Raw genomic sequence first — 24972 nt, 5'->3', positions numbered from 1 at the left:
AGGCACATCGGGAGGTGATCACAATTCCCAGACAAGCAGCAGGACACTGGTAGGAAACGGGGGGTATAATTGTAAACCAGAGCAGAAAAGCAAGTAAACAACACCAGGATAAGGGGTGCGTAAAAGAAACTGAACAACAGTCAGGTGCATACATGCCAGTTGCACAACGATGACAATCGAAGTACAGATTAAAGCCACCAGGATATGATGAGAGACAAAAGCAAAGAGAAATGGAAGAGTAGAAAAAAGGAAAGGGAAGAGAAACAAAGGAGAAAGAAAAGATAAAAAGGAAAACAGCAAAAGTCTATCCGGATGCCTTTTACCACAACGTGCAAGGGGTATTAGAAGGTAATCCCAGGGACAAATAGGACCAAACCAAATCAAGTCCACATGCTCGGAGCTTTTCGTGATCATCCAACCATCCGAAAGGGATACCTTGACCCTGAAGCAGATCAAATGAAGACCAAAATGAAACCAACATTAGGTAATGATCAAAAGTGGAAACAGGACTCAAAACGCCTGCACTTCTAATCCCAGGCCGTTTCCAACGCCACATAAATGAACAGGCTAACATGTCAATGGCTATTTGGTGATGCGGAGTCAAGGGCAGTCTTGGGTTTTAAGTTTGAACCCAAAGATGATGCCTTGTTCGCACCCATTTTGCGCGTTAATTTCGCATAGTGCAAGCCACAGGCATTGCACAAAGTCCGGGCACCATCGGGACCACGGCGCCATTCCGGGGTTTCGGCTCGGTTGCAACTGTGGCAACGACCGGGAGGGGCAGCTTTCTGTAAAAATGCCGCTGTTAGCGATGGCAAACTAGAAGTGGGTATGCTTATGGGAAAGTTGGGAGCCGAGGGGAGAAAGGGGAAATGGAAGAAATAATATCCATGGCAGACGTACCCCTCGTCGTTTTTTCGAATCTGCGCCGGCAAACCCGCCGCTGCCCTTATAATCCTCCTGGTACATCGCCATGTGCACATCGTCGTGTGCCCCACCGGCTTTAAAGGCCTTCCTTTGTGCCATCTGCTCCGCTATGGCATGCTCCTGGTTAAGGACGGCTGTTCGTATACGCATCAACGCATCCTGATTACGACGCTGCAAGCCGAGCATCTCCTCAACTTCATGTAGCGAGGGCAAAGAACCCAATATAGGGCCAGAACGCTGGGTTTGGTGCGCCCTTGCCGCGTAAATCCTCGAAAAATCCGTAGTTCTCGCGCTAATTTCGGCAATCTAGTATGATTAGAAATTTGAAACCGTATGTTAAACGACCAATTGAAATGGAGATGGTGCTCCACTTGGTCTTGGGGTAAAGAAAAAACACACATACCTCATTCAGGGATGTCTCCACATCAAAAATATCCAGATGGCGTTTGACAGAATCGCTTTGGGGCTGTCCCGCAATGGGAGGCCGGGTTGCGTCCACACGAGCGGTTTCTGGGACACCGGGCTTCCACGATGCCCCCATAAATGGTCGAGCGTCGTAAGAAGCAGATGGATATGCCGGCGCACTTGGTGGGGGTTGTGACTGGAATGGAAACGGTTGCGAAAACGCGCCATAACCATTGGGTGAGGCTACACTACCAGCGGAGGGAGGCGCACTGTACTCGTAGCCGGAACCAAGCTGGGAGCCGGAAATCGAAGTATTGCCAGTTTTTGTGCTTTGAGTAGGCGACTTTCCGGAACTGAGCGATTGCAACGACGCGTTTCTCGAGTCTTGAGTGTTGATCGATGCCAAGCTTGACCTTGAGGCCTCCGGTTGCAATTGCGGCTGATGGGTAAAAGCAGACTCTCTTATGAAGGAACCGGTTGATGCTCCATTCGAGAAAGGATTTGGAGGCCCTGGAGGCCCCTCAGTACCTGACCGTCCAACAATGTTGGAAGGTAAGGAATGAGGCGGTACGTGATGAGTTTGTTGTGGAGGGGCTGGGGAGGGTGCAGGATATGGTAGATGGTTGTCATTCCCTAGAGCCTCATGGATGGACGGAAGTGACTGCCTCTGAGGCTGTGGCTGCTGCTTCTCCTTCTCCTCATCAAGTGCGCGTCGCGAATCCGGAGGCGATATATACCCAGCCTGCAGAGGAACCGCGCCAGTCGATGCTGAGTAGGTAAGAGGCAAAGGTTGGCCGGGATACATGGTTGTTGGACTCATAAGTGGTGTTGGGGAGGATGTAGGTGCTGTTGCAATAGCGGGGTGCTTAGGAGCGTATCCAGGCCCGTCTTTACCAAGAAATCCAAGTGCTGGTAGATGTTCCCTAAGCGGACAAAAAAAAGAGTAATTAGCACATTCGCCATCAATGGGCTCTTGTTTGTCCATTTCGCGGCAAGCCACACAGTGTAGAAGACATACCTGTGTCTGTGCTCAGCCTCTAACGACCCCATCACGCCAGCAATTTTTAACTCAAATGAATTATTAGAAAACTACTATCAGCCTCATGCAATGCCAGTCGCAACCGTCCCGCTAATAGATTGACACCGTCTGCACTACCTCGATAGACAGCGAGATCGCACTGTACTAGAAAGTCGATCGAGCGTTCACGGTGAAAGCGGCGAAGTACAAAAAACACTCGAAAGCGAGAGGGACAACCGTATCGGGTGCGGAGTACTGACACGCGTTACCGGTCCTTGTGTTCGCCCGCTTTCTTTTCCCCAAAATACCCAGATTTATAGGATCTCCTTGTGAGTAGGAATACCGGGACAATTATTCGTGCCACTTCTTCCGTCACTCAAGATTGTCTGGGGTGGTGGCGGCTGTGGGGGTGGGAAACGATGATATCGGGCGAGATGCGAACGAGAGATTCGGCTGGATCGGCCAAGAAAACAATAAGCGGCGGAGGGCGGCGACTCGCGGACAAGACAATATTCGGAAAGTGCTCCGGGCGGACTGGTGGCGTTCAAAGGGAAGGAAGTCTGAGGTCGATGCGATCGCGATTAGAATGTTCGCAGTTGTTAGGGAGGCCGCTCTTGTAGAGGGCGACCAAAAGAGTCCGGTACGCACCCGCAGCGCGCAAGCGAACAGGTCAAATCGGAACGGTCCTTCTAGCGCTCTGAATAACCATCTGCCTCAGAGTCAAACCTTGCACAGGGAGCCAAAGGAGCTGGTCTAGCAGTCAGAAATTTGTGCCGAATTCCCTCAAAGATAGATTTGACAATGTTTGAGTTCGCGGGAGCGGCGGAGGCGCAGTGAATGCAAGGGATAGTGAAGATGAATGCGTCGCGTGGGAAGGGAGATGGTTGGTCCTCTTCGCTTCCTTTCCGTCTCTCTTCAAGACCCTTTCTTCCTTAGCGATCCCAACGAAGAGCAACGAAATGGATGCGTAATCGAAGTCGGCAAAGTGAAGGGATCAAGAAGGAGAAGAGAAGGGCAGGAAATGGAAGGAAGGAAAGGAAAGGAAAACGTCGTCAAGCGGATATGCGTCGTAGGAAGAGACGATTCCTTCAAGACATTCAGAGGGAAAGGAAGTTGGAGATGGTGGAAGTAAAATGTCAAGGGGAGGGGGGACGGTGGGTTTGGGAAAAAGGAAAAATAAAATAAGATAAAATAAGAAAAGGGAAAAGGAAAAGGCAATGGGATCGAGGATGTCTCGGGCAGAGGAGAGGAGAATCTGACTTCTTCCTCTTGATTGGAATGCAAGAATTTAGAGGGGAAAGGATGCAGGGAAAGGCGAGTAAATACCTTAGTAGGAGGAGTGGGTAAGTAGTTGGTTGCGCCAGCAGGGTAGGTAGGACCAGAAGAGGAAGAACAACAATGGAGAAGGAGCAGCACCCGCAGAAGATTATAATAGTTATAATGCCTACAAATATAAAAGAGAATTATAATTATACTTAGCCCACTTAAGTCAACACCCAGGCCCGCACACACACGAGATATGGGAGGATCCAAACAGGAGCTACTAAAACTACGTCGGCCCAGGACAGATGAGCTCAGACCTGGAAAATTAGAGAGACAGGCAGGCGGAGGAGCCAGAACGGACTATGAGATCGTCGAATCATACCGGCGGTCGTGACCACTTTAAAGTTACGGCGAATTACAGAAGCTTTACGGCTGCGAACTGCGGATCTTCGACGAAGTGTGGAGTGGGTTGGGATCATATTGGCGATGTGCGGATATCTGGGTGGGGAGCGATGGAGCCTTACCAGGGGGGGTTGTCCCTGGCCCCGAGAATTTCTTCTTTTTCTTTTTTCCTTTTTGCTAAGGAATAAAAAAAAGTAAAAAATAAAATGAGAAAAAAAAAAAAAAAAAAAAACCATCGGCGTGAGTTACATCCCCCTCCCCAATACCTGTTCCCACTTTTCCTTACTTCGTACATACAATTACATATCTTACGAAAATTCTGTACATAGTACGTATTTCCTCCTGTTTGCTGCACAGAAGCCGCTGCACCCCCATCCCACATTCTCTCGTCTATATTATACAGATGAGGTATTCTCCCTTGCCATCTCTATCACTTGGAACTCAGACGGGCCTTTGTTCTCGGGAGGTCAGCCCCTCGTACAACGTGGATCGAGGCCTCTTCAAACGGTCGCTGTCCAGAATTGCCAATAAAACCTAATACTGGTCAGAGACCACTCGCTGATATCTAAGAACCCTTTCTGAACGCTAGGTACAGTACATAGTAGTGTCAAGAAACTCACATAAAAGGAGACTGGTATGGAAGATATATGGAGTTCGGAAGTTGAGCACCGGAAGAGGGGAGAGCTAGCCCTTCGCGGAGGGGGTCAGAGGAAAATTAATAACATTGCGGGAAATGGCCGTCGAATCAATAGAATACTAGTAATTCTCATTGAGATCCATAGATCGCACGTTATACAAATTAGGGGAACGGTCAGCGGACTTAAATTATTATTTGGAAGAGGGGAAGATGGAAAGAAAAGTCAAAAGCACGGGAATACAAAGAAACACGAAATGAGTACGCAGAAGAAAAGATGGAGAGGTTAATAGTCACGGCAATCCATTTTCAACAATCTACGACAGGTACACTGTACCAAAGTACCCAGTCCATAAGTCATTGGTACCTTTTGAGAACAGCAACGAAAAACTGATACTTTCAAAAGCTGGCAACTCTACGCTATTAGAGCGTTGCTCGAATACTGAAACAGGATTCTTCCGATACGACCCCTAATGGCCCATGTATTTCAGACAATATTTTAGGTTGAAGGGAATAAGATCTCAGATCAATCACCTTATCCACGACAATGGAACTGCCATTCATTGTGTGTTCGCGACCCTTGTCCATCACATAAATGGCTACGATGGTCTCTTCCTTCCTATGCCCTTCCTATCCCTTGTCCTCATTATGATTGTCACCCGACATCCCTTGAGTCTATTACTTGGCCCCAACTCTATTCGGGAATTATTATGGGGGGGGTCGTTGTTCTTGCAACTACTTCTGTATCAAAAGGTAAGTGTGTGCCTGCACAACTGGGTGATTTAGTCAACTGACTATAATTGGAGATGCCGGTAGGAACTGGAGGCGCTCCGGATGGCCGGGCTCAAAGGTAGTTAAATGTTAGGACTCCACTTCCAGTATGAGAGCTTGTTTCCTTCCAATTCTTTTCTTTTTTTCAACCTCCTCAAATTTGCGATCCACGGCGAACCGCCAAGTAAGGCGCCCACATTAGCAATGACTCAAGTTTATGGTTGTTGATAAGATCTTGTAAGATCTCAATTTAAAAGCACGAGATGCGGGTGACCATTTTCTTGCAGCTCAATAGATGATGGACCTCTGGAGATCCCGGCAATGCTCACAGAATACTCCAAATCCAACCAGCACTGGATTGACAGGTTTGCTGCCTCCTTCGATCTTCTTTTCCAATGAGCTGAATAGGAAAGAGCAGGATCTCTAAGTGAAGGTCAAGTCAGAACGGGAAGAATGTAAGTAGGTATGCTTATGATAGTTTGCATGGGATTGAATGAAACAGTCAATTAACATGGGCTTGGCCCTGCTAAGCTGAGATCTGGGAACGATTTCTAGTCAACAAACTGAAGCGCATATCCGCAAGACGCATAAATACACACACAGAGAGAGCCTGAGAGAGAGACATATGCCCATAACCGGCTGCAGCTAGCCCAAAAAAATGCGCCGTTGGATCGCAACTGGCGGAGATCTAGCCAGTCACGATGCAGGGCAGTACAACCACCCAAAACCTAGCTGCAGCCGTGGCCAGATTCCCTCCCGCAAGGAATGAACATTTACTACCCCTGACCCTCCCTCTCCAATGCTTGTGATCTAGGATATTCTTCCCTGCGTAGAATATAGTATATGACAATCGTAAATAAATGCTTCCAGACAGACTTAGGCAAACAGAGAATGAAACAATAGAAAACCCTGACAAAGTAAAGCAAAGAGAAGTGCAAAGGATAAAAAGGGAAAAGGCTAGGTAAGCAGGTATACTGCTCTGTATTTTACCCGTGCCTGCGTGGTTTGTTCCATGGTACAGTACAACGCTCCCCGCTTTCCCTTGCTCGAGATCTCGGGCATAGCCGTTCGTGGGTGGCACCATCGTCATCATTCTCTCTCCAGCTTTTTTTAAAGCATCTCCCCTCCCTCTTTTGCTTCACCCTTCCCCCCCTCCTCCTCCTCCCCCTCTCATTTTCCTTCGACATAAATAGATATGCGCAACCACACACATATATTTTATAAATGCAATACGTGCTCTAGCACCAAATCTAGTAGTGATTGGATTATCAACAGTGCATGTCTTGGGGTTTCTTCTTCCCTTAATTAATGATGGGTCTAAAGTCAAACTAGCGTGAGAATGTTGGTAAGAGCAGTAGACTATTGAATATGGTGGAACCAAAGAACATCCTTTGGGGCGTCAAGGGTTGGGGTAAACCCGTATAACGGTGCGTTGGAACTTGGAAGAGTCTAGTGGACACTTGGCCTTCGAAGTTACTTACTCCATAGAGGACGGATGCACACACATTCCGATCGATCGATCGCTTACCCAGATACGTAGCTGCAACAAGTGGCACTAGTAGGGGAAGGGGGGGCACTAACAGTAAATTGACCACCACAAACCACCCACTGTACGGAGTGCATGCGCTGTTATCAATAGCCTTCCTTGGATCGGACGATTTCCCCGAAAAGATATCGTGTCGTATGCGGCCGTCTCATTGACCTCCCCCACCAGATTAGGACACGTTCCTCGACGCCGGACCCAAACATAGAATGGCCAACAAATCTCCATGGACCTACTAGCACAGTTACATATCAGCCGTACAATAACATTGTACTGGAATCGTGGTTTTATTGTTTGCCAACCGTAGGGGTCGAACAGGTAGTCGTTTCCCATTATTACCTGTTCAACAGTGGCATGCACGTTGCGGGCCTTTGGAGGACGATCCATCTCCGAGCCGAGATCTAGGCCACATGATTGGAGATGACCAACGAACGGGCGCGTTATTTATCATACGGGCTTCAGATCGACGCCAATCGCCAGTGTCATCAATGATGAATATCAATACATGGGCTTGCTCATTAAGATATTGACGTGACAGCGATTCTACTGTGGCATCAACTCAATCCTACATGTATGTATATCTATCATGATCATACCTTATACCAGTCTTTCCCGACTTCCATGGAATTATGTCTATGTATATTGGATAATTCATTTAGTCCCTTTCCATTACTAATCATGAGGCTTCTTCCCATGTTGCCCACAAGGGCCACACGGACCACAGGGCCAATACGAACTTTATTAAAGGATGATATTTCATACAAGTAGTACTCCGCATGTCTTGCCTCCTCACAAGATCCCCATCTTCGATGCACACAAGAGCTTGCTGCAGAGGGCAAGCTTTGGGCACTAACCGTCTTTGGCCGTATGCGCAATTTTTAGCATCATGAATGATTATCGTATGGAGTCCGAGCTACTAGGAAATGAGCAGCAGGATGCTCTCCACCCGATGTGTAAGACGCGCATGCTTTAGTACCTACTTAAGAAAGTACGGCACATGGAGATTGTCACCTTCTATTCTACTCTGGCAGGCGAGTTGAACCCAGTCTGACAAAACAAAGTCATTGCCCATACGATCCCTCTCAAACCGAGGGGATTTACATCTGGAAAGAGAGTGGTCACTGCCTTTTTTTGGAGAAATCAATAAGTAATTTGAACATCATTACTATAATCTGTTGCTCCAACGCCTCGTCAGGTATGCCAGCACTGCTTTCAGCATCCTAAAACCAAGCCTCTGCCCCTCAAGTTTATCGCACCGATACTCCGTATGTTTCGATCGTTACGGGGGCTCGGTCGTACTTGCGTATTTGCCTAGTAAACGCATGTCGAATACGTATCATGGACGATTGAATGCGAGAAAGGGCGACCGATATGCAGCTACGAGTCAGACAAGGATTGAAACATTAATATAAAATGTGGAAATCTCCCTGACTCTCGACTCCCCCCATCATCCCATGACACTGCAGACCGAAGTGTATCCGGAAGTCCTCGGCCCCTGTAAGGAAGCAGCCACGCTCATCCACCGGCGCTCCGTGGAGATTTCTAATCTGCAGGCCTTGCCCCCCCCCCCCCTCATTGTCGAAGTGGACGGTGCTTTGTACTGACGCAACGGGCTCTGAAGGTTAGCCCGTCCAGCTACGAGCCACGTCGCTTTGACACGCGCTCTTAAATTTCAACATGCCTAAGAGTAGATTACCGGTTCATCGCGTAGCTGCAAGATTGCAACACCGCCGAACTAGGTACGCAATCCCGATGGGACTTACTCCGTAGTGTCATCGAAGTTGGCTCTACCGCACTAGGGATTTGTTCTTCAAATCGCATCAATGCAGTATCTAGGTCAGGCTAGGGGAAGCCGAACTGACTCCCAGCAGATGGCGCTAAAAATATTCCTTGAGGGATCAACTGGAACCGTACGATCTTTACCCCAATTGGCAAGGCTACGGTAACTACTTCCGCCAGGTGAAGCGCATGGCGTCGGAGATCCCTGGAGGAATCGGACTGGAAGCTGGAGTCGTCTCTGGTCAACCTGTTCCTTCGATTGCTGACATGTGATGTTAGGCAAGGCCATGACCTCATCCCACAGACCATGATTTCTAGGGAGGCCACTCTTCTGCATCTATTTTCCTGCGATAATACTGTCCGGGCTGAGGAGTCCACAGGAATCCTATCCTATGACGCCAGGCTTTGTTTGACTCGGTACTTTTTCGTCCTACTGTTACCGGTGCACAGACAGGGCGGCAGCAGTGCAAAAACGGATCTAACGGTCGCCCAGAAAACGATTATCCAATCAGGCACCCTTGTAACAATTCTTACCCCTACAGATAATCTATGTGTATTGCATCTGCTTCAACCCAGTCCATAATTTCATACTTGTGTCTTCACCTCCCGGATTTTGGGCGAGCCATGGTTATGTTTCTCTCAGGGTAACTAATTATATTTATTCACTGCTCCCGCCAGGGAAGGTCCTCCGTTTTCCGAATTTCACCTATGTTTAGGCTCAATGTCGCGGGCTCGCGGGATCATTCGCCTGCGAGTCGAGCAGACTCCGCTTTAATTCCTTGAGTGTGAGGAATTCTGTGGCCTGGGGCTCTGGCTAGATCCCTAAGAAGGACTAGCTCAGTCGGGAAATTTTTGCGCTCGTCCATGGCAAAGTGACATTGATTGGATAGTGCCGGTGCATGGGCCAACAATCTTATATTGGCAGTACAAAGCCCACAACATCTTAACCGGTTTCGAGGATAGTGACATCGGCAAGGACTAGGAGACATCATCCCCAGCCCCCTCTACGCTAACCTGAGAGGTAGCCGTACCACACCGTCTACAGCATCCCAGACGTCGCATTCGCTTTGGGCAAGGAGCCCCTATCAATCAACAAAATGAAAGGTAACGTGTCAAGAATATGGAGATAGGTGACTATATCACTAATAAATCTGCATTCACGACTGTAATTCAAAGCACCTGATCATTGGCTATAGACCCAGTACTTGAGGCTTCAAAAATCCTGCTGGCCTCAAATTTGACCCCTACAAGTTTACGGTGTGTGGGGCCTAAATAATGTGAGAACCAGCAGGATAAAACGATCTACGGGCGAGTGTTATTGGCATACGTCAAAATAAGTGTCTTTCGGATACCAGCCGACGCCAGTGCTCTCAAGAAACAACAGTGGGGGGGAGCCGGAACCCAATCTGTCGCCAAAGTTCAGAACATCTGAGCAGTGAGCAATATGTTGTCTACCGGGCTAACATCTGGCACTTTCCTATCTTATACGACAGCCTCAGAAAAAGCTCCCATAGTGACCGCTAAGTCGGGAACTGTTCATTGAACACTCGCCTCAAGACCTTTGATCAGCGGAGACATGTCTGTCTACCCACAGCTCACCAATAATATGCTTGCAATGGATTTTCTCTTCTCCATACACATACGCGGTTACAGAGAGACAAGACCATGTTCAATCTTGCGAACGAAGGCATAGCCTCCTGCGTCTTGGATTTTCGTCAGCCGTTGTCATGTGAAAACCCGTTCGTGTCACCGCATCCGAGCAGGAAAGCGGAAAGAATACCCAGGTGCCAGATGGGCTAACTGAAGCATATGGGCAAGATATTACCACGATCTTGATTTGTGGTGGGTTGCGCCTTAGTCGTCTTGTGGTGGCTTTCCAACCAACGCCGCAAGGGTTTCATAGAGTGCAAGGGCCGTGGTCGAACGGCTCACGGAATACTCCGTACTCCCTTGGTCTTTCATGCGCACCTACTTCATGCCCCCTATTCTATTCTAGAACCAAGGTGTGCAATCATGTATGCCTCCTAGGACTCTACGATGTAGAAGGGGGTCTGGATTACCGCAGCTATGGAGCCAGATGGGCAGTGTGGGGTCTTACATACAGCCAACCAACGAACAGGCATCTCGGCGTTGTAGACGTATTGTCAGGTTGTCACATCACACCTTCCACATTAGGAGATTCACCCAGGAGATAGTATTCACAGGGCAGCAGGAACAGCAATACGATGGAGTAGGAAGACGGTGGGCCGGAAAGCGGATAATAGGATCGACAGCGCCAAAAGGGATGGTTCAAGGACCGTTGCGACCGTTGGCTCGCCGTCGGGCCTCGCTAATGTCTTCGCGGACTGCCCTCTATCAAAATCGGGATAAGTACAGACAATGGATACCGGCATTGAGGATAGGGTGGGACCGGGTCCTATGATCAGTTAATGATGGTCGAGTCAATCATCCCAACCGGCGAGGGAGGGAGCGACAACGCTTCGACCATTATGGCAAGAGCCTAAAATGAGAGCGATCGGATCCCCTTCAACAGGCGCCGGCTTATTGGTGCAGACGTTAAGGACTAAGTCCAGTCTGATTGTGATACTCCCACTATTGCCTGCCACCCTTTTTGCCATCTGAGGCTGGATGTTGACGTTGCAACAGTGAATCCGCCTCCAAAGCCATCCGCATCCGTGCCGAGGGCTTCAGCTGATTCTTTCCCATCTTGGTTTGTATTAGCTGGTGCCTAGGCAACTGGTCCTTCCGGAGGGGACATCGATCTCGAGCTACATAGCAGATATACTGGCAGGCGTAATTGACAGTAAGATTACTAAGGCGCCCTTAGTCTCGAGAATCTCGATCTGCTAGCTGCAGGCTATTCCTGCGCCGCCCTTTGATTGACATGACCTTTGTTGGTTTGCATGGTATGGGTCGATTCGGCCATGAGCATTGAGCCCAAAAGACTGGCACCGGGCAAAGCAAGGCAAAACTCAAAAGGGAGGGGAGGGTAGAAACTCTCCCAGGCCAACGGCAGTGGATCCATCCCGGTAAACTCTCCGACGACTTATCCCAAACCAGCAAGTTGACAGCTGGGGTTCGTTCAAAACGGTTAAGCCCGATGGCTCGTCTCTGGACCGAGACTTGGGTTTCCTGCAGGCCGACCGATTGGGAGTGCGTTTGGTGCCGCTAACGGCCTCCACCCCCCCTCCCAAAAGTGTCCCGTATCGAGCCAGAATCAGATCTCTCTTCTACAGTGTACTAGTCATACGGAGTGCCAGCTGCTTCGAATCCGTGGGTTCACAACGTACTTTGTACCCCTACTGGGGATGAGACAAATCCTCGCATCCAAGATACAGTGAGCGCATTGACCCATGGTGAAACACCGAAGAGATTTCTCACCAGCCATCAGAGTTTTCTCGTTCAGTTTCCTTCCTCATGCCTCGCTCCCATGTCGATGGGCGAAGTACTGCTCGTCTGCTCTGTAGGTAGGTATTATTGACTACGGTATTTCAGGTATCGTTGCCGAGGACCGTAGCTCGGCCGCCTCCTTCCAAGTAAGGAGGCAAAGGAATCGGCCGGCCCACTCGGCGTTCATTCTTCGTTCTTCATTCCTTCAGCAGCCCCCTGGAGGACACGTGAAGTGGACCATTCTTTATCGGCTCCATTCATTCTCCCGTCTTTGGCGTACCAAGATTCGACTGGAGAAACCCTGTCCGAGGTGACGAATCTGCCCGATGCCCTGTCAATCCTCCTCCTGCTTACCGTTAGGGTACGTCCCACCCGTCTGTGGCTGTATGCATGGTTGACAGGAGCAGTACAAGCAAGTATAGAGAGTGGAGGACTGGCAGCCACTGGGGAGTCCCCTGTGCAAGGCCCAATGAGGTAAGGAAGTCATCACCATTATAGGAGACTGCTATAATATCATGGTCACCTTGGAGGTCAAGATGTCTGAAGAAGGCATGACTACGATAATATTTGTCATGGCCTAATGGTCTAATGGTCTCGGAGAGCCCTTCCCGCCTTCTCTAATTTTTTCGCTCTTTTTTTTTTTTCGCCCTTGTCGCCTCATCTTGCCCCGGCCGCAAGACGGATCTACTTCGGCTCTCATGCATACCCCGAAGTGAGTCGTAAGCAAATCCCGAACCTCAATTGACAGATCTATACGGAGTACAGAGTAGAGTATAGCTATACCCTATTCACCTATTGAGCATCTGCTGGTCGGGATTGTCACCAACGAGGCGGTCGAATGATCCACCAGGCGCATTTCCCGAAAGGAGCAGAAACGACCATCTCTTTGAAAATTTGTAGTGTCTCTGCCCAGCAGACCATCATGGACCATGCTGGATACTATTCCGAGGTGATCATTTCTTGTACAATGGAGGAGGTGTAGATGTAACGTCCAAAGTGGAAAGGTGCGGATTCGGAGGCCGCGGCACGCAGAAACTGCCTTTTCCAGGCCGTTGAACGTTGGCTTTCCCCACCGTATCTACGGACCCGGCTGTGGTGTGATCCACCCCTGTGGTGGTCAGGACTGATGGATCATGGGGGACGCATCAACGCCAATCCGGAGGTTAAGCCTGCATGGCTGCAAAAGTACGCGATCCTAGTGAAGGAATCATGTTTATCTCGATGACAGGTCGATACTTTTGGGTTCTGCGGGAGGGAGGCAAGAAAGCGCGGATCTCCCCAGGCCAACGTTCACCTCGAGACGAAATTCAGGGGAAAAAAAAAGAAAAAAGAACAGGAATGCTCTAAATCTCATCCAAGCTCAATAGCTCCATTTTGGCTAGAAGGGATCTGATTGATGGGTTCAAGTTCATGACTTGACCTACTGAGCTACGAGTTAGTACTGACTACTAGCTCCCAGTTGCTCGAAATTCTCCGCACCAAGCAAATCCTCCGTCCCGTCCGACTGGAAGCTGCGGTAACCTCATCTCTGGGCCCCGTCGAATTTATCCGGCAAACAGTGCTAAATGGCGGGTACAGTGAGTGGACTGGATCTCAGCACCTCTGTCGTTATTCCAGAAGAGGAAATAGACTGAGAGGACGAAAGAAAAGGGGGAATTCCCGAAGATTTCCCCTCTAGGTGGTTCTTGACTTCATAACGGTTGTTGATCGGCCCGCCGTGGCTACCATGCCGATTCTGCCAGCAGTGGAAATGTCTATCGCGTAAACTTGGGTTTAGCGTCGCCTATCGACCGTCGCCATCGGCGGGTTAATCTGCGCGGATCTTGGGTGGTTGGGGCTAAGATATATGAGTTCCGGAGTCTATCAATGGTGCTAACGAGCAGTCCACGGAGATGACAACCAGAAGGGTATTAGCACTTGGCTGAGAAATGAATCGCCGTTGGCGGTCCGTCTCCATATTATAGTAGACCAACGTCATTTCTGGTCTCTGAAGAGTCAGCACGTTGAGCCTTGGGCACTCCCACACCGAAGTCATCCCGATGCCCTACTGTCGACCCTCTGGACCCTATAATGAAGGGCGTTATGAGCCTTGGTCCCGACAGCGTGGTGGTGAGCTTGCTGCAGGCTCGGATATCCACCGTTGGAAGCAGCTATATTTACCACGCCGTATATTAATTGCGAGTCATGAGCTTACAAATCAGCCCGCAAAAGGGGGTGTTTACACTATTCAGTATTCTACGACCAAGACCAGACAATCTGATGAACAGGAGATTCCTCCGTCCTCTAAGCTGGTGGATGTCGAAAGCAGGCATCGAGCACCAGGCAGAAGGGGTACTCCAAAGAAAACGGAGTACTCGGTACTCCGTACACCATACACCACAGCGCAATATCGGACCCGGCCAATGCGAATATAGGCTACTACCATCTGTTATTACTTATTGCCTATCTATCGATCGGTCCATCATGTGAACAAGTAAGCATAAATTAATTACCTGCCTACTTCTGATCGAACCTCCGATGCTAACCCAACCCAATACGTACCGTGGTGAACCCCCCACTCAAACACTAACGACACGATGTAACCTGATCCCGATCGATCATGCCAGCAGCCATATGGCTCTGAGATAGGCCTTCCGATCGCGTCAGATTATAGTAGCTTCCTTATAGCCCTATATTGATTCCGACCGATAAAAGTGTGCCCGATAACTGGTTATTATCGGTAGTCGTTCCTGTCCAATCGACACCTTACCTGTATGGTCAGGGTAAGTTGTATGTACGGTCGCGTTTTGTAACAGCATCACGTCTGTATGCTGTATTCACTTGAAATGACGTGCCCGCTGATCCGCTCCAACAACGAGGCTTTGCTTTGCCACCAACCAAGGTACAGGTACCTAGTATCCGACAGATACATGATTTTAAGGCGGGAAGTACAGTAGTCGATGCATGGGGATCACTGCATCCGCTAACTAAGAGCTATGCCGTATGGGAGCTGTAAAGTTGTATGTATGTTCCAGAAGTACTGTACATGTTTCCACTGTTACAGTATTTTTGCAGCATCACACCTCACTACGGAGTACTGAGTCGACCAGCATTATAGGTAGTTGGATGAAGGATACTTGCTGTTGAATTTCCAGATACCTAGAATATGATTTCCTCGTCAAGGTGCATCACCCAGTGTCAGAATATAGGTGTCCTTCGTGGATACCTTTCTTTCTTTCTATGCTAAACTCTTCTCCCCTCGGTCTCTCCCCCTCTCTCTACACATGCATAATCCACACATATATATATCATCACAATACACACAACCCAACAATCACAATCACAACTACAACTATAACTACAAACCCCCATCTAAGATACACAATAACATACACTCCAGACTCCGAATTTGCAATAATACCCCCAACCCACCGCCAAGAAACAATCAAATGTAATTTCCATCTCGCCCAACCCAACCCGATCCAACCCAGTCCCGTCCAGTCCAGTCCAGTCCAGATCCAAACCCCAACACGTGGGTAGTAGTAGTAGTAGTAGTAGTAGTAGTAGTAGTAGTAGTAGTAGTAGTAGTAGTAGTAGTAGTAGTAGTAGTAGCGAAAAGGGAACATGTAAAACCACGGATACACCCGGCTTAGGAGAGAATCTAGAACTTACTTACTAGTAACTACGGAGGACAAGATTTTACCGGGAGATAATGACGACAGCGAGACCAGACTGACAGATGGGACGTATACTAGATCTGAGATTAACTTTTTTTGGTTTTTGACTCGCTTGTGGTTTACTTTTCTTCATACTGGCTACGTATGTGGTAGTTGTAATTGTTTTGTTTCTGGTTATTTTAATATAATCATAAGGTAATTCCTACAAGCTGGAATGAATAGATAACTAGTCTAGGTACTCATACTCCTACTAAAGCATTCCCACTCATCAAGAAAGAAATAGCAGACATCAGTTATATTTAGAAACGTCAATGGAAATAAGAGATTAGCAAGAAGATGGTAAGCCGGCCGGCAAGTCAACATTCAACACACCAGATCAAATCGAATCTGCAAGAGAGGGGGGTGGGAACGGGGACGGAAGAGGAGGGAGGGGCCAAAAGGCCACCTTACTAAAAGCAGGGGCCCTGGGAAATAAGCAAGATCCCGCAAACGAGGTGCCCGAGATGGGATGGATGGGATGGATCATGGATGGGGCCGGGAGAATACTAGTCATCAAATGATCAAAGATAGAAGTACGGAATACTAGGTACGGACTATGGATCGTTGGGGAATGTCTAAGGTTAGATTAATTAATTTAAATCATCGAGTAGATTCTTAGGAGAAAAGGAAGAAACGGAATGGCATGGCATGCTCACTAGTAGCTAGCTACTCCGTAGTAGTCCGTACGGAGTAGCTATGGTCAATGACAACCCGGGTTAATTTGATTACAACGATCGCGATCGGCGACCATTCAATCAAAGGAACCGCGATAGATTAGTTTCCCGTCATTCGAATCTCTCTTTTTCTATTTTTTTCATTCGTATCCAGCTCCATGTGTTCCACTCTATCCATTTGATGGATCCTGGGCCGGGTTTGGCAGGGACCCAGCTAAGATGTTCTGGAATGTTCAAAGTTCCTATCACGGGTCCTTGGGTTCGGTTATGTCTCGTTCCATGGTTGTCGTTCTGCAATCAGGTAATGTTTACCGAATAATTTTAGTTTGAATTGCTCTGCACTTGGCTTTCTGGTATCTCTGGAACAACCCCCTCGTTTAGATTGATGGAACCGATGGTGGCCGTTTTCTGGATGAATCGTTGATGTTTTCTTGGGGGGTGATCTGGGTCCAGTCGGCATGATTCGACCTGAGGAGGATGACGGCGATGGAGAAGGAAGGAGAATCGACCCCGAAGGACCCCTGGCTGGCCTATCCGGAAAGGGAAAGGATATGACAGGTCCTCCAGCCATGACAGCCACGGGGAGGGGAACAGTCCCATCAACGTCAAATCGTGGATCCGCTGTCATTGGTTACCCCATTCTGGTAGGTAGAGGGGAACAAGACCAGGGGAATTCTATTTTCCCGGGCCCCTGCTGTTATTTTATTTTTCTGATTAGTTTTCTTATTATTTTATTTCTCATCTGTGGTACAGCCGGGGACTTGGTATGGATCGTATGATAGTCTGTCCCGATGGTGGTCCGGATTGACACCCTCGGACAGTCATCGTGATGATGTCGGCGAGGACAATGCCCCCTGAGACTTTCCCCTGGGAACTGGGTCGGGGAGGTTTGTCTTTTGGTTCTGTGAAGTCTGAGTCTTGGCTGGACACTGTGATGGACGAGCGTGTGCCTCCGAGGCACATAGACCGTCACTGCAACCAATCATGGATGGGCCATCTCGCTGGGGTCGTCATACAAACCTGTATTTCTTGATTTGTAACGCATGATGCGTAGGTTTTCTGCTGCTCGTAACGCCAGCATCTCGCTTTTGCAAATCGGGACCGATCTACCATCCAGATGAAAACTAGATTACAGATTCCGGGTTGATGGATGCATGAAGTATTGCATCGGTATTTGCTTAACGGAAAACGGTCCAGATGCGCTTGACCCTTCCTTGTTTGCTTGGCCATCTATCGGACGCCGCATAGAACGAAAGCTAAACTCACGGGCTCACGGGCTTATCGCCAGTACGCGCTCGCCACGGAATTGATATAATCGATCCCCTCCTTCCGCCACGTGTCGGGCTCCATGTAGCTCGTGACATTCGCATCAAACACCAGATCGACCGGCTGATCTTTCCCGTACGCTTGCCACCGTACATCCGAGTCCTTGATGCCCGAGTTGGGGTCCAAGTCGTGGATGAACGACGCCCACATGCTGGTCATCAAGTTGCTCAGCTGGATGTAGGACTCGGGCATCCCTGCGAACGGCTTCCCGTAATGGTACCCAAGTCCTGCAATGTTGTTGAACACGAACGAGACTTCTTCGAAGTGGGTGGCGCCGGACAGAATCGGGACGTCGGCCGCTCGCATGTTGAATCGATAGCAGTAGGCCGCCGTCGAAGTCTCCGTCCACGCCTCGCATTGTCGTCGGCGGTTGGCATGCATTACATAGTCCCCAGCGTACGCGCAGGTGCGCCGCCATTCGTAGCCTTCGGACGGGATCCGACTGGATCCGAGAAATTCGGGGATGCCCAGTGCTGGGTCATCGGGGTAGAGCTGCAGGATCTGCTGGGCGACGGTCGGGGGTAGTTTGAACCCAGATGAGCCATCTATGCGTGATTAGCCCAATTGCGGCCCTGAGAACGTCAACTGATCATCATGCATACCTGTGAGATATGCATAGAACTGCTCTGTTGTATTGATTCCAGTGGGCCCGAACGCGGTCCCTTCGTCGGTATTCGTTCCAGCAATGATAGGAACCTTGATGAATTCATGCTTGTCCAGCTGGAGACTACCCCAGTCCCGGATGAGATCGCCATCAATGACAGGCCCAAAGTTGTACTCTGATTCGCCATCAGTGCCGTTGAGAACAGCGTTCAACTGCTCGAAGGAGACTTGGCGCAGGCACTGCAGCGAATCCACTACATCGGAGCAATTGACTTTGGCCGCGAGATCATCGTAAAGTGATTGATATCCGGTATAGTTAGCTGGACTGGCTGAAATCGTACCCCCTGATTCCATGATCGCACCGCGGAAGAGTCCATCGTCCCTACCGCCGTATGCTGCGAGATGGTAACCAACTGACATTGCCCCGGCAGACTCGCCCCAGATCGTGATCTTATCTGGGTCGCCTCCGAAGGCCTCAATATTCTCCTTGACCCATTGAAGCGCAAGTCTTTGGTCCCTGAGGCCTAGGTTGGTGTTGCCAGTGCCCGAGACTTGGCTGGAGCTCAAGAAACCCCAGGCTGAAAGGCGGTAATTGAGACTAACAGCGATGAATGGCTTTCCTACAATGCAAGCGTCACAAATTAGACAATGCTTCCACCTGTGTCGGGAGACGTACCGATCTTATAAGAGTTGGAGACGATAGCAGACATGTTGTAGCGCTGGTCGGCGCTGGATCCCTCGTAGAAGCCACCACCATGGATCCAGACGCCTACAGGAAGCCTCGAGCTTTCATTTACCGAAGAGTCACGGATGACGTTTAAGGTGAGGCATGCTTCAGACTGCGGATACCAAATCGAGTCGGTCTAACAAGTTCTGCCATTAGATCGTCTCAATGAAACACAGCTCTCAAGAGAATACTGCGCACGTACACCGTATCCCACACAAATATCGGAGTATTCCATAGCGTCGTGCTGTCCGCTCCAGCTTTCATTCAGAGGCTGAGGTACCGTGAACCGCAAATCGCCAACAGGCTGCTGGGCATATGGCATACCCAGGAAGAAATCTTGCTGGTAATGCGTATTCCGCACACCGACATATGTGCCGTTGCGAACATTGGCCGTGGGACTGGCCGCGCCGGTTGGCGCCGCTTCCGCTGTGGCAAGTAAAGCAAGATAACCGGCAGCGAGTTTAAGCATCATGAAAAGGACAAGAGGCTTGCTACCTGTGCTCGCTCAAACAGCGATTGAAGGCATGATGAATAGCCATTTTAAAGAAAAGGGTCCAACTGTGGGGAAGCAGGGATAACTGCACCCCGGAGACTTCAAACCAGAGTATCTTGCATTAGGCTCATGAGGGGGTTCGATTTATCCCGAAAACATGGGGTGAAGGATGCGGGGAAAGCATTGAAGGCTCAACCGCCATGTGTGGGAATTTTCGCGCCAAGTAGGATTGTCGGCCAAAATGCGGAGCCACAGGGTCATGGGATGCCACGGGCCCAATAATTTTATGGCCGTGATGGCAACGATGGCATATTGAGGGCCTTGAAGTGCCGTACGATTTGCCGAGGAGCAAGTCGAATGGGGTCCTCCGGGAAGGCAGTTTCACGCGACGGCTGGATAGCGTGGTTTACCGAGAGCTTGCGGCAACATGAACGGATGTAATACCAGCGCAAATCATACCTAGTGCCAACATACCGGCTTCCGGCCAGAAGAGATGGATGAAGACCTGGCCGAGCAGAGACTCAAAATCAGACCAAGGGCCAGTGGAAGCGATATATAGGAACATATTGAGGAATGGAAGTGGTGTGCGAGACAAATGAGGAAGAAAAGAGGATGTGTGGATTGCTTGACCGCCAGACCAGACACCTGCAAATGCGCGATGTATGCTTAGGGTTAGACAGCCGTGCTCCTGCTATCTCCCGGATCACTTGGCCGGTCCCTTTAGGCAAAAATCTCCTTGTCTCTCACCAACTGATGACGGAATGCTCCATATTCGTTGGCACGGGCCGACTCCGTAATCAGCCTAATTGAGACTATACTTTGCTCGCTGAAGACAGCTTATCCGTGAGCAGGACCTCATGGTTGCACAGGGACAGAAGTGGCCCAGCCGAGAACCCCTTTACCAAGGTCAGGGTTGTACGAGGTATCATGTTGAGAGGGGTGCGAGGGATTCGTCGTACAGGCAGATGCGTGAGCTGACTTTAGACGTTCATGGGGTCTGGTCTTAAAAGTTGATTCAGCCCGATGGTATGAAGATCTTTGAAATGGTGGTCAGCCAGCGAAAGTATAGGCTGCATTCCTTGATTCTCGTCCTGAGTGCGTTGGACGAAGGTCTCAGATGATCGCGAAAGCTTCATATTGCCTTTGCACACCTCACCGGGAGCAAGAGGTACCGCCGTGGAACAAGCCCATCATTGGCATTGTAACGGTAACACGTTGGCTTGACTTGACTTGTTGTCCTTATATGAAAGTATAGCCACTGCAAATCTGTTCCATCCGAGGCGTGCTGTGACTGTGGCTTAAAATCACGCAGTGATTTCTTTGAGGGCCATGGCGGCCTAATTATCACTTGCTGCTGTTTCCACCGAAACCCAGAAGGTACAAGTTCTTCGATGACTCTCAGTCTACACATTTGCCGAACCAGAGGACTGCATATAATGCCAGTATCCTGGGGCAAGAGAAAGAACCATACCCCAATCATAGGCTCCATTCCACTTCCCCCTGATGTGCAGCTGGTGACAGGCATCATATGATACTAGTCGTCGTACCGATTCAAGCAGAGTTCATACCTATCACCAGAGATCATCACTATTTCGGTCCGAAACATCAGAGATGCACTGGATAATACCAAGTCAAACAGTTGCGCTGACGGGCTTACCTCCGTTGCCTGACGAAGTTGACTCCATTATGGCTGTCATTTACGGGTTTCTGGCAGCACTGAGGGCCAAAAGTCCTGTTGAGTTTGAAAAGTATTGTGTTCGGGCTGGAGGCATGTCAGTATGGCCGCCATCACCAACTCTTCCTCGTTTCTGTACCATCGGGGCTTTCGTGGAACAGGTAACGAGGATTCAGGACGAAATTGACGAGCGTATCTGGGACCCAGAAGTGAAGGTATATTCACCGGGGAATATGGCTGCGGTATGGGCACCCTTTCGGGCCAAAGTCAATGGGATTGTACATCATGTGGGGGTGGAGCTCTTTATTCTCCATAAACTCAATGGTGTGTGGAAAGTGACCGGGCTGGCCGATTCATGTCGCCAGCCAACAGAGGAGGAAAAGCTGTTGTTGCCATAGTGAATTCGGAGCGAAGAGCGCCTGCAAAGGGGGGCCGAGTATCTCTTAGGGTGGAAAGGAGTAGATATGCTCTTGAACAAGTGGTTGTGCCTGAATTATGGAGAAGAACAAAGGTTGATGAGTTCTGCTTGGTGAATCGCATGGCAGTTAGTTGTGGCCGCCGGAGCATGTGAGCCAGCCTCTGAATAGGAAAGAGTAGGAAAGAGCGCGGCGAGCAGAAATGAATAGCCTGACAACAGTTTTGAGTGTCCTCAAGGAGCCAACAAAAAGGCAGCGTCGTATTTATCCGTAACCATCAAAGTGTAAAGTATATGAAGATCATGCTATCTACATCTATATGCAGCAAAAATTTCCTTGGGTCGTCTAATTCTTCTTGCCTCGGAGGAGTTCCCATCCAACGGTGCCGTGTTTGCCCTCCTTCACGGTCATCTCATCCACGGCCTTCACCAAATCGTAACAGATCTCCTCCGAAACAACGCTGTCATGCTTATATCCAGGATGTGACGCAACGAACTCTCGAATCCATTTGGCTCCAGTCCAAAGCGTACCGTTCGCACGTTTGCGTATTAAGTCAAGGTAGCTAGCGAGAGAGCAGCGTGTCTCGACATCCACATTGACACTGTTCAAGTAAGATTCAACGAGTGGGATCAATCCGGGGAAAGACCCATCAGCGGAGCCGTTGATGATATCAGCAATAGTCATGAGGTCGTATTCGGACTCCACCGGGTTTAGCGGCGGTGATGGGGGTGGTGTGTTGTGAGCAGATGATGTGGTAGATGAGACGTTGCTACCATTTGGTGATTGCTGGTTCTGCCTGCGACGAGCAAATGGGTCTTTGCGGAAATAGAACTTCTGTTCCAACACTGCGTTGCGAGCATGCGCCGTCTCCATGTTCTCTGTCGTACGCTGGATTGGGATGTAGAAATTGAGATCGAAACTCAGGATTGCGCGAGTCACGAGCACAATAAAAATACTGAATGCAGCGTTCTCAAAGTCCGTCATCTGAATCTCCATGGATCGGAATTCGACTCGCCAGCCAATATCATCCTTGTCAGGCGGTGGTGGCTTGAAACGCATGTGCTGCCAATTGGTCGACTGCAAGTTTTCAAAATGGTCTGCTTTGTTCAAGTCTAGCTCCTCGAGGTCTTCCGAAAATATAACCAACGGATCGCGAATGAACAGGTGTGCGAAATGTGTCGCCAAAAGATCATCCATACCATCATCGATCAAGCGCTTTTTGATGTCTTCATCAATAATGAGGTTGGGATCCAGATATTCTTTCCTTAGCCTAGGGTCTTGGGAGATATAAGTTGAGTTGGAAGCGTATCTGGATTTTGGAATCCTCCATCTATCGTTTCTCAAGGGCTGTTTTAGGTCAGCATAATCCACAAGAATACTAAAGACAAAATAGACCTACAAGTTCACCAAGTTCCTCTCGCGTTCGGTCATCGACAGCCCCGCTGATCTGATTCCAACGGACATCTGTATCAACAAGAAACCCCTTATAGATAGGGGTAGCGGCTGTCAGGGCCAAAAGAATTGGGCCTAGCGGGCTCAGTTGGTCGTACAGCTTCCTTCCTTCTGTCATATTCTTCGCTTGGAAAGTTATCTGAAGACAACAACTGCCCATACCGAATGCCATAGCGTCCATGTAAACATGGCCATCTTTAGCCGCGCCATTTCTGACATCATCATCCTCGGGCCAGTTGTGAAGATCATAGTCCACAGTTGGATCCTTGAAGGGTTGAGGCGTATTTATATCCTTGTAAACGGGGACGTTTAACTCGATTTTCCGGCCCCTCCTCGATCTTATATTAGCCGCCAATGTTGGAAATCTGATATGGGGGTTGGCGATTTCGTCAGGAACGAACTGCGACCGAAGCGCAGGGCCTGATGGGGGATAATAGGGTTGGATATAATCGTCCTTTGTCCCCAAACGAGGAAATGTTGTGAGAGTGATAGGGCTTTCATTCGGTGCCATGTGGGCCTTTGCAACCTCACGACTGGTATAGATTGTTAGAGACATGACAATTTGCCTTGGAAGTCTGGCACTTACCGCCACTTCATATTTGACTCTACTTTCAGTAGGTCCTTGAAATCGATACCCCAAGGCTTCCCCGGTGTGGCTTCCAACATGAACCGACCGAATTCAGGGTGGAAATGAGGTGGTTCCTCACCCTCACTGGTGTTTATCAGAAATGGGCCCCTGGATTCCCCAAAATACCGGCCTAGACTCACTGCTCCTTGTTCTGAGAATGAGAAGAATTCCCTTCCTTCCATAACGCTTCGTCCTTGGCAAGCGATTTGAGGATTTCGGCCTGGGCGAGAGATAGGCGGGCTTTTTTCGTCTCATCGTCAACGGCTACGACGAGGTATTCGACCTAACGAAGGACGGGACGTTAGTACATATCGGATACACACTAGAATAAGACCTTCTCAACTTGCCTCATCACCCCAAAGAAGGGCATTCCGTTCTTTTCCCTTGGCTCTATGCCAATTGGCAAGTAATTGCTATCTCGTTAGCGAAGGACCACAGGTAGAGTGACTCCGGAAGACACGGAGACATGTCAAGATTGCTTACCTCAATGCCCCATTTGCGAACCTGATCTGCCCTCTTCTTGGCCTCTGGCCAGTCCAGGGCCGTCCCAAGCGCTCTGAAGGAACGGCCAATGTTAGTCTTTGCGCATCAATGAAGCCCGGCTTTGACCCAGCACACTCCACCTACAGCAGACCCATCTCGTCAGTACTAGGCGATCAGAATTCCAAAGGGCAAATTCTGGTCCTAGGTTTCAATGTTCCTAGCAGTCTCCGGGTAAGGCGAGAATTCGGAGATCAGGCCATCCAAGAACCCCGCGGAGATGAGGGGAACTTCCCGATAATGATCCCCGAACCACGGCAGGATGAATTAACGTCAGTGGCACGCAATGGCGCAATCCAAGGTGCAGCCGGCTAGACAGCGATATTTAACAAGCAAGTACGCACTGAATAAGAGGAAGGCGAGTCAGATGCTCTCCTTGTCGACTTTATGCTGAAATTCCGTCGAACCTTCGGGGGCCCCAGGCTCAATCGCCTATTGGCGGCCGGGAAACTTGTCCCTCCATTTCTGGTAGGCGAGCGGGGCAGTGAAAGCAGTGTCGGCGATAATCAACGCCGCCGATTTCTAAGCAACGTCGTAGAATACGGGATCATGTGATTTTTGCTATCAGTTGCTCCGACGCCGGCCCTATGGGCAGTCGACGGCGTTCTCTC

At 49.4% G+C, this 24972-nt stretch overlaps 5 protein-coding genes across 5 annotated transcripts; 1 reads left to right on the top strand and 4 right to left on the bottom strand.

Annotated features, from left to right (window-relative positions):
• Window positions 1-494: 494 nt before the first annotated feature.
• Window positions 495-2710, bottom strand: nsdD (GATA-type sexual development transcription factor NsdD). The gene is made up of 4 exons (XM_025713887.1): window positions 2351-2710; window positions 1331-2255; window positions 904-1233; window positions 495-788 (listed from the first exon to the last, which is right to left on the bottom strand). The coding sequence occupies exons 1-4, from the start codon at window positions 2380-2382 to the stop codon at window positions 576-578; spliced, it is 1500 nt and encodes a 499-aa protein (XP_025572543.1). The 5' UTR covers window positions 2383-2710; the 3' UTR covers window positions 495-575.
• A 14946-nt stretch (window positions 2711-17656) lies between these two features.
• BO80DRAFT_163838 (cholinesterase) lies at window positions 17657-19926 on the bottom strand. Its single transcript, XM_025713883.1, has 4 exons — window positions 19360-19926; window positions 19107-19293; window positions 18430-19050; window positions 17657-18372 (listed from the first exon to the last, which is right to left on the bottom strand). The coding sequence occupies exons 1-4, from the start codon at window positions 19627-19629 to the stop codon at window positions 17780-17782; spliced, it is 1671 nt and encodes a 556-aa protein (XP_025572542.1). The 5' UTR covers window positions 19630-19926; the 3' UTR covers window positions 17657-17779.
• Window positions 19927-20054: 128 nt separating this feature from the next.
• On the bottom strand, window positions 20055-20224 carry BO80DRAFT_427509 (uncharacterized protein; the record flags this gene model as incomplete). Its single annotated transcript, XM_025720026.1, has 1 exon — window positions 20055-20224. Exon 1 carries the CDS (start codon window positions 20213-20215, stop codon window positions 20057-20059), a length of 159 nt encoding a protein of 52 aa, XP_025572541.1. The 5' UTR covers window positions 20216-20224.
• A 637-nt stretch (window positions 20225-20861) lies between these two features.
• Window positions 20862-21914, top strand: BO80DRAFT_164051 (uncharacterized protein). The gene has a single exon (XM_025713884.1). It carries the CDS (start codon window positions 21262-21264, stop codon window positions 21721-21723), a length of 462 nt encoding a protein of 153 aa, XP_025572540.1. The 5' UTR covers window positions 20862-21261; the 3' UTR covers window positions 21724-21914.
• BO80DRAFT_427507 (glutamate--cysteine ligase) lies at window positions 21906-24798 on the bottom strand. Its single transcript, XM_025720025.1, has 7 exons — window positions 24449-24798; window positions 24305-24377; window positions 24169-24234; window positions 23962-24104; window positions 23780-23905; window positions 23141-23726; window positions 21906-23088 (listed from the first exon to the last, which is right to left on the bottom strand). The coding sequence occupies exons 1-7, from the start codon at window positions 24457-24459 to the stop codon at window positions 22087-22089; spliced, it is 2007 nt and encodes a 668-aa protein (XP_025572539.1). The 5' UTR covers window positions 24460-24798; the 3' UTR covers window positions 21906-22086.
• Window positions 24799-24972: the final 174 nt, after the last annotated feature.

The sequence above is a fragment of the Aspergillus ibericus genome (genome assembly GCF_003184845.1).
Source record: "Aspergillus ibericus CBS 121593 unplaced genomic scaffold BO80scaffold_37, whole genome shotgun sequence".
Classification (NCBI taxonomy): Eukaryota; Fungi; Ascomycota; class Eurotiomycetes; order Eurotiales; family Aspergillaceae; genus Aspergillus; species Aspergillus ibericus.
The sequence above is the reverse complement of the archived record's forward strand: the minus strand, read 5'-3'. Positions and strand labels throughout refer to the sequence as shown.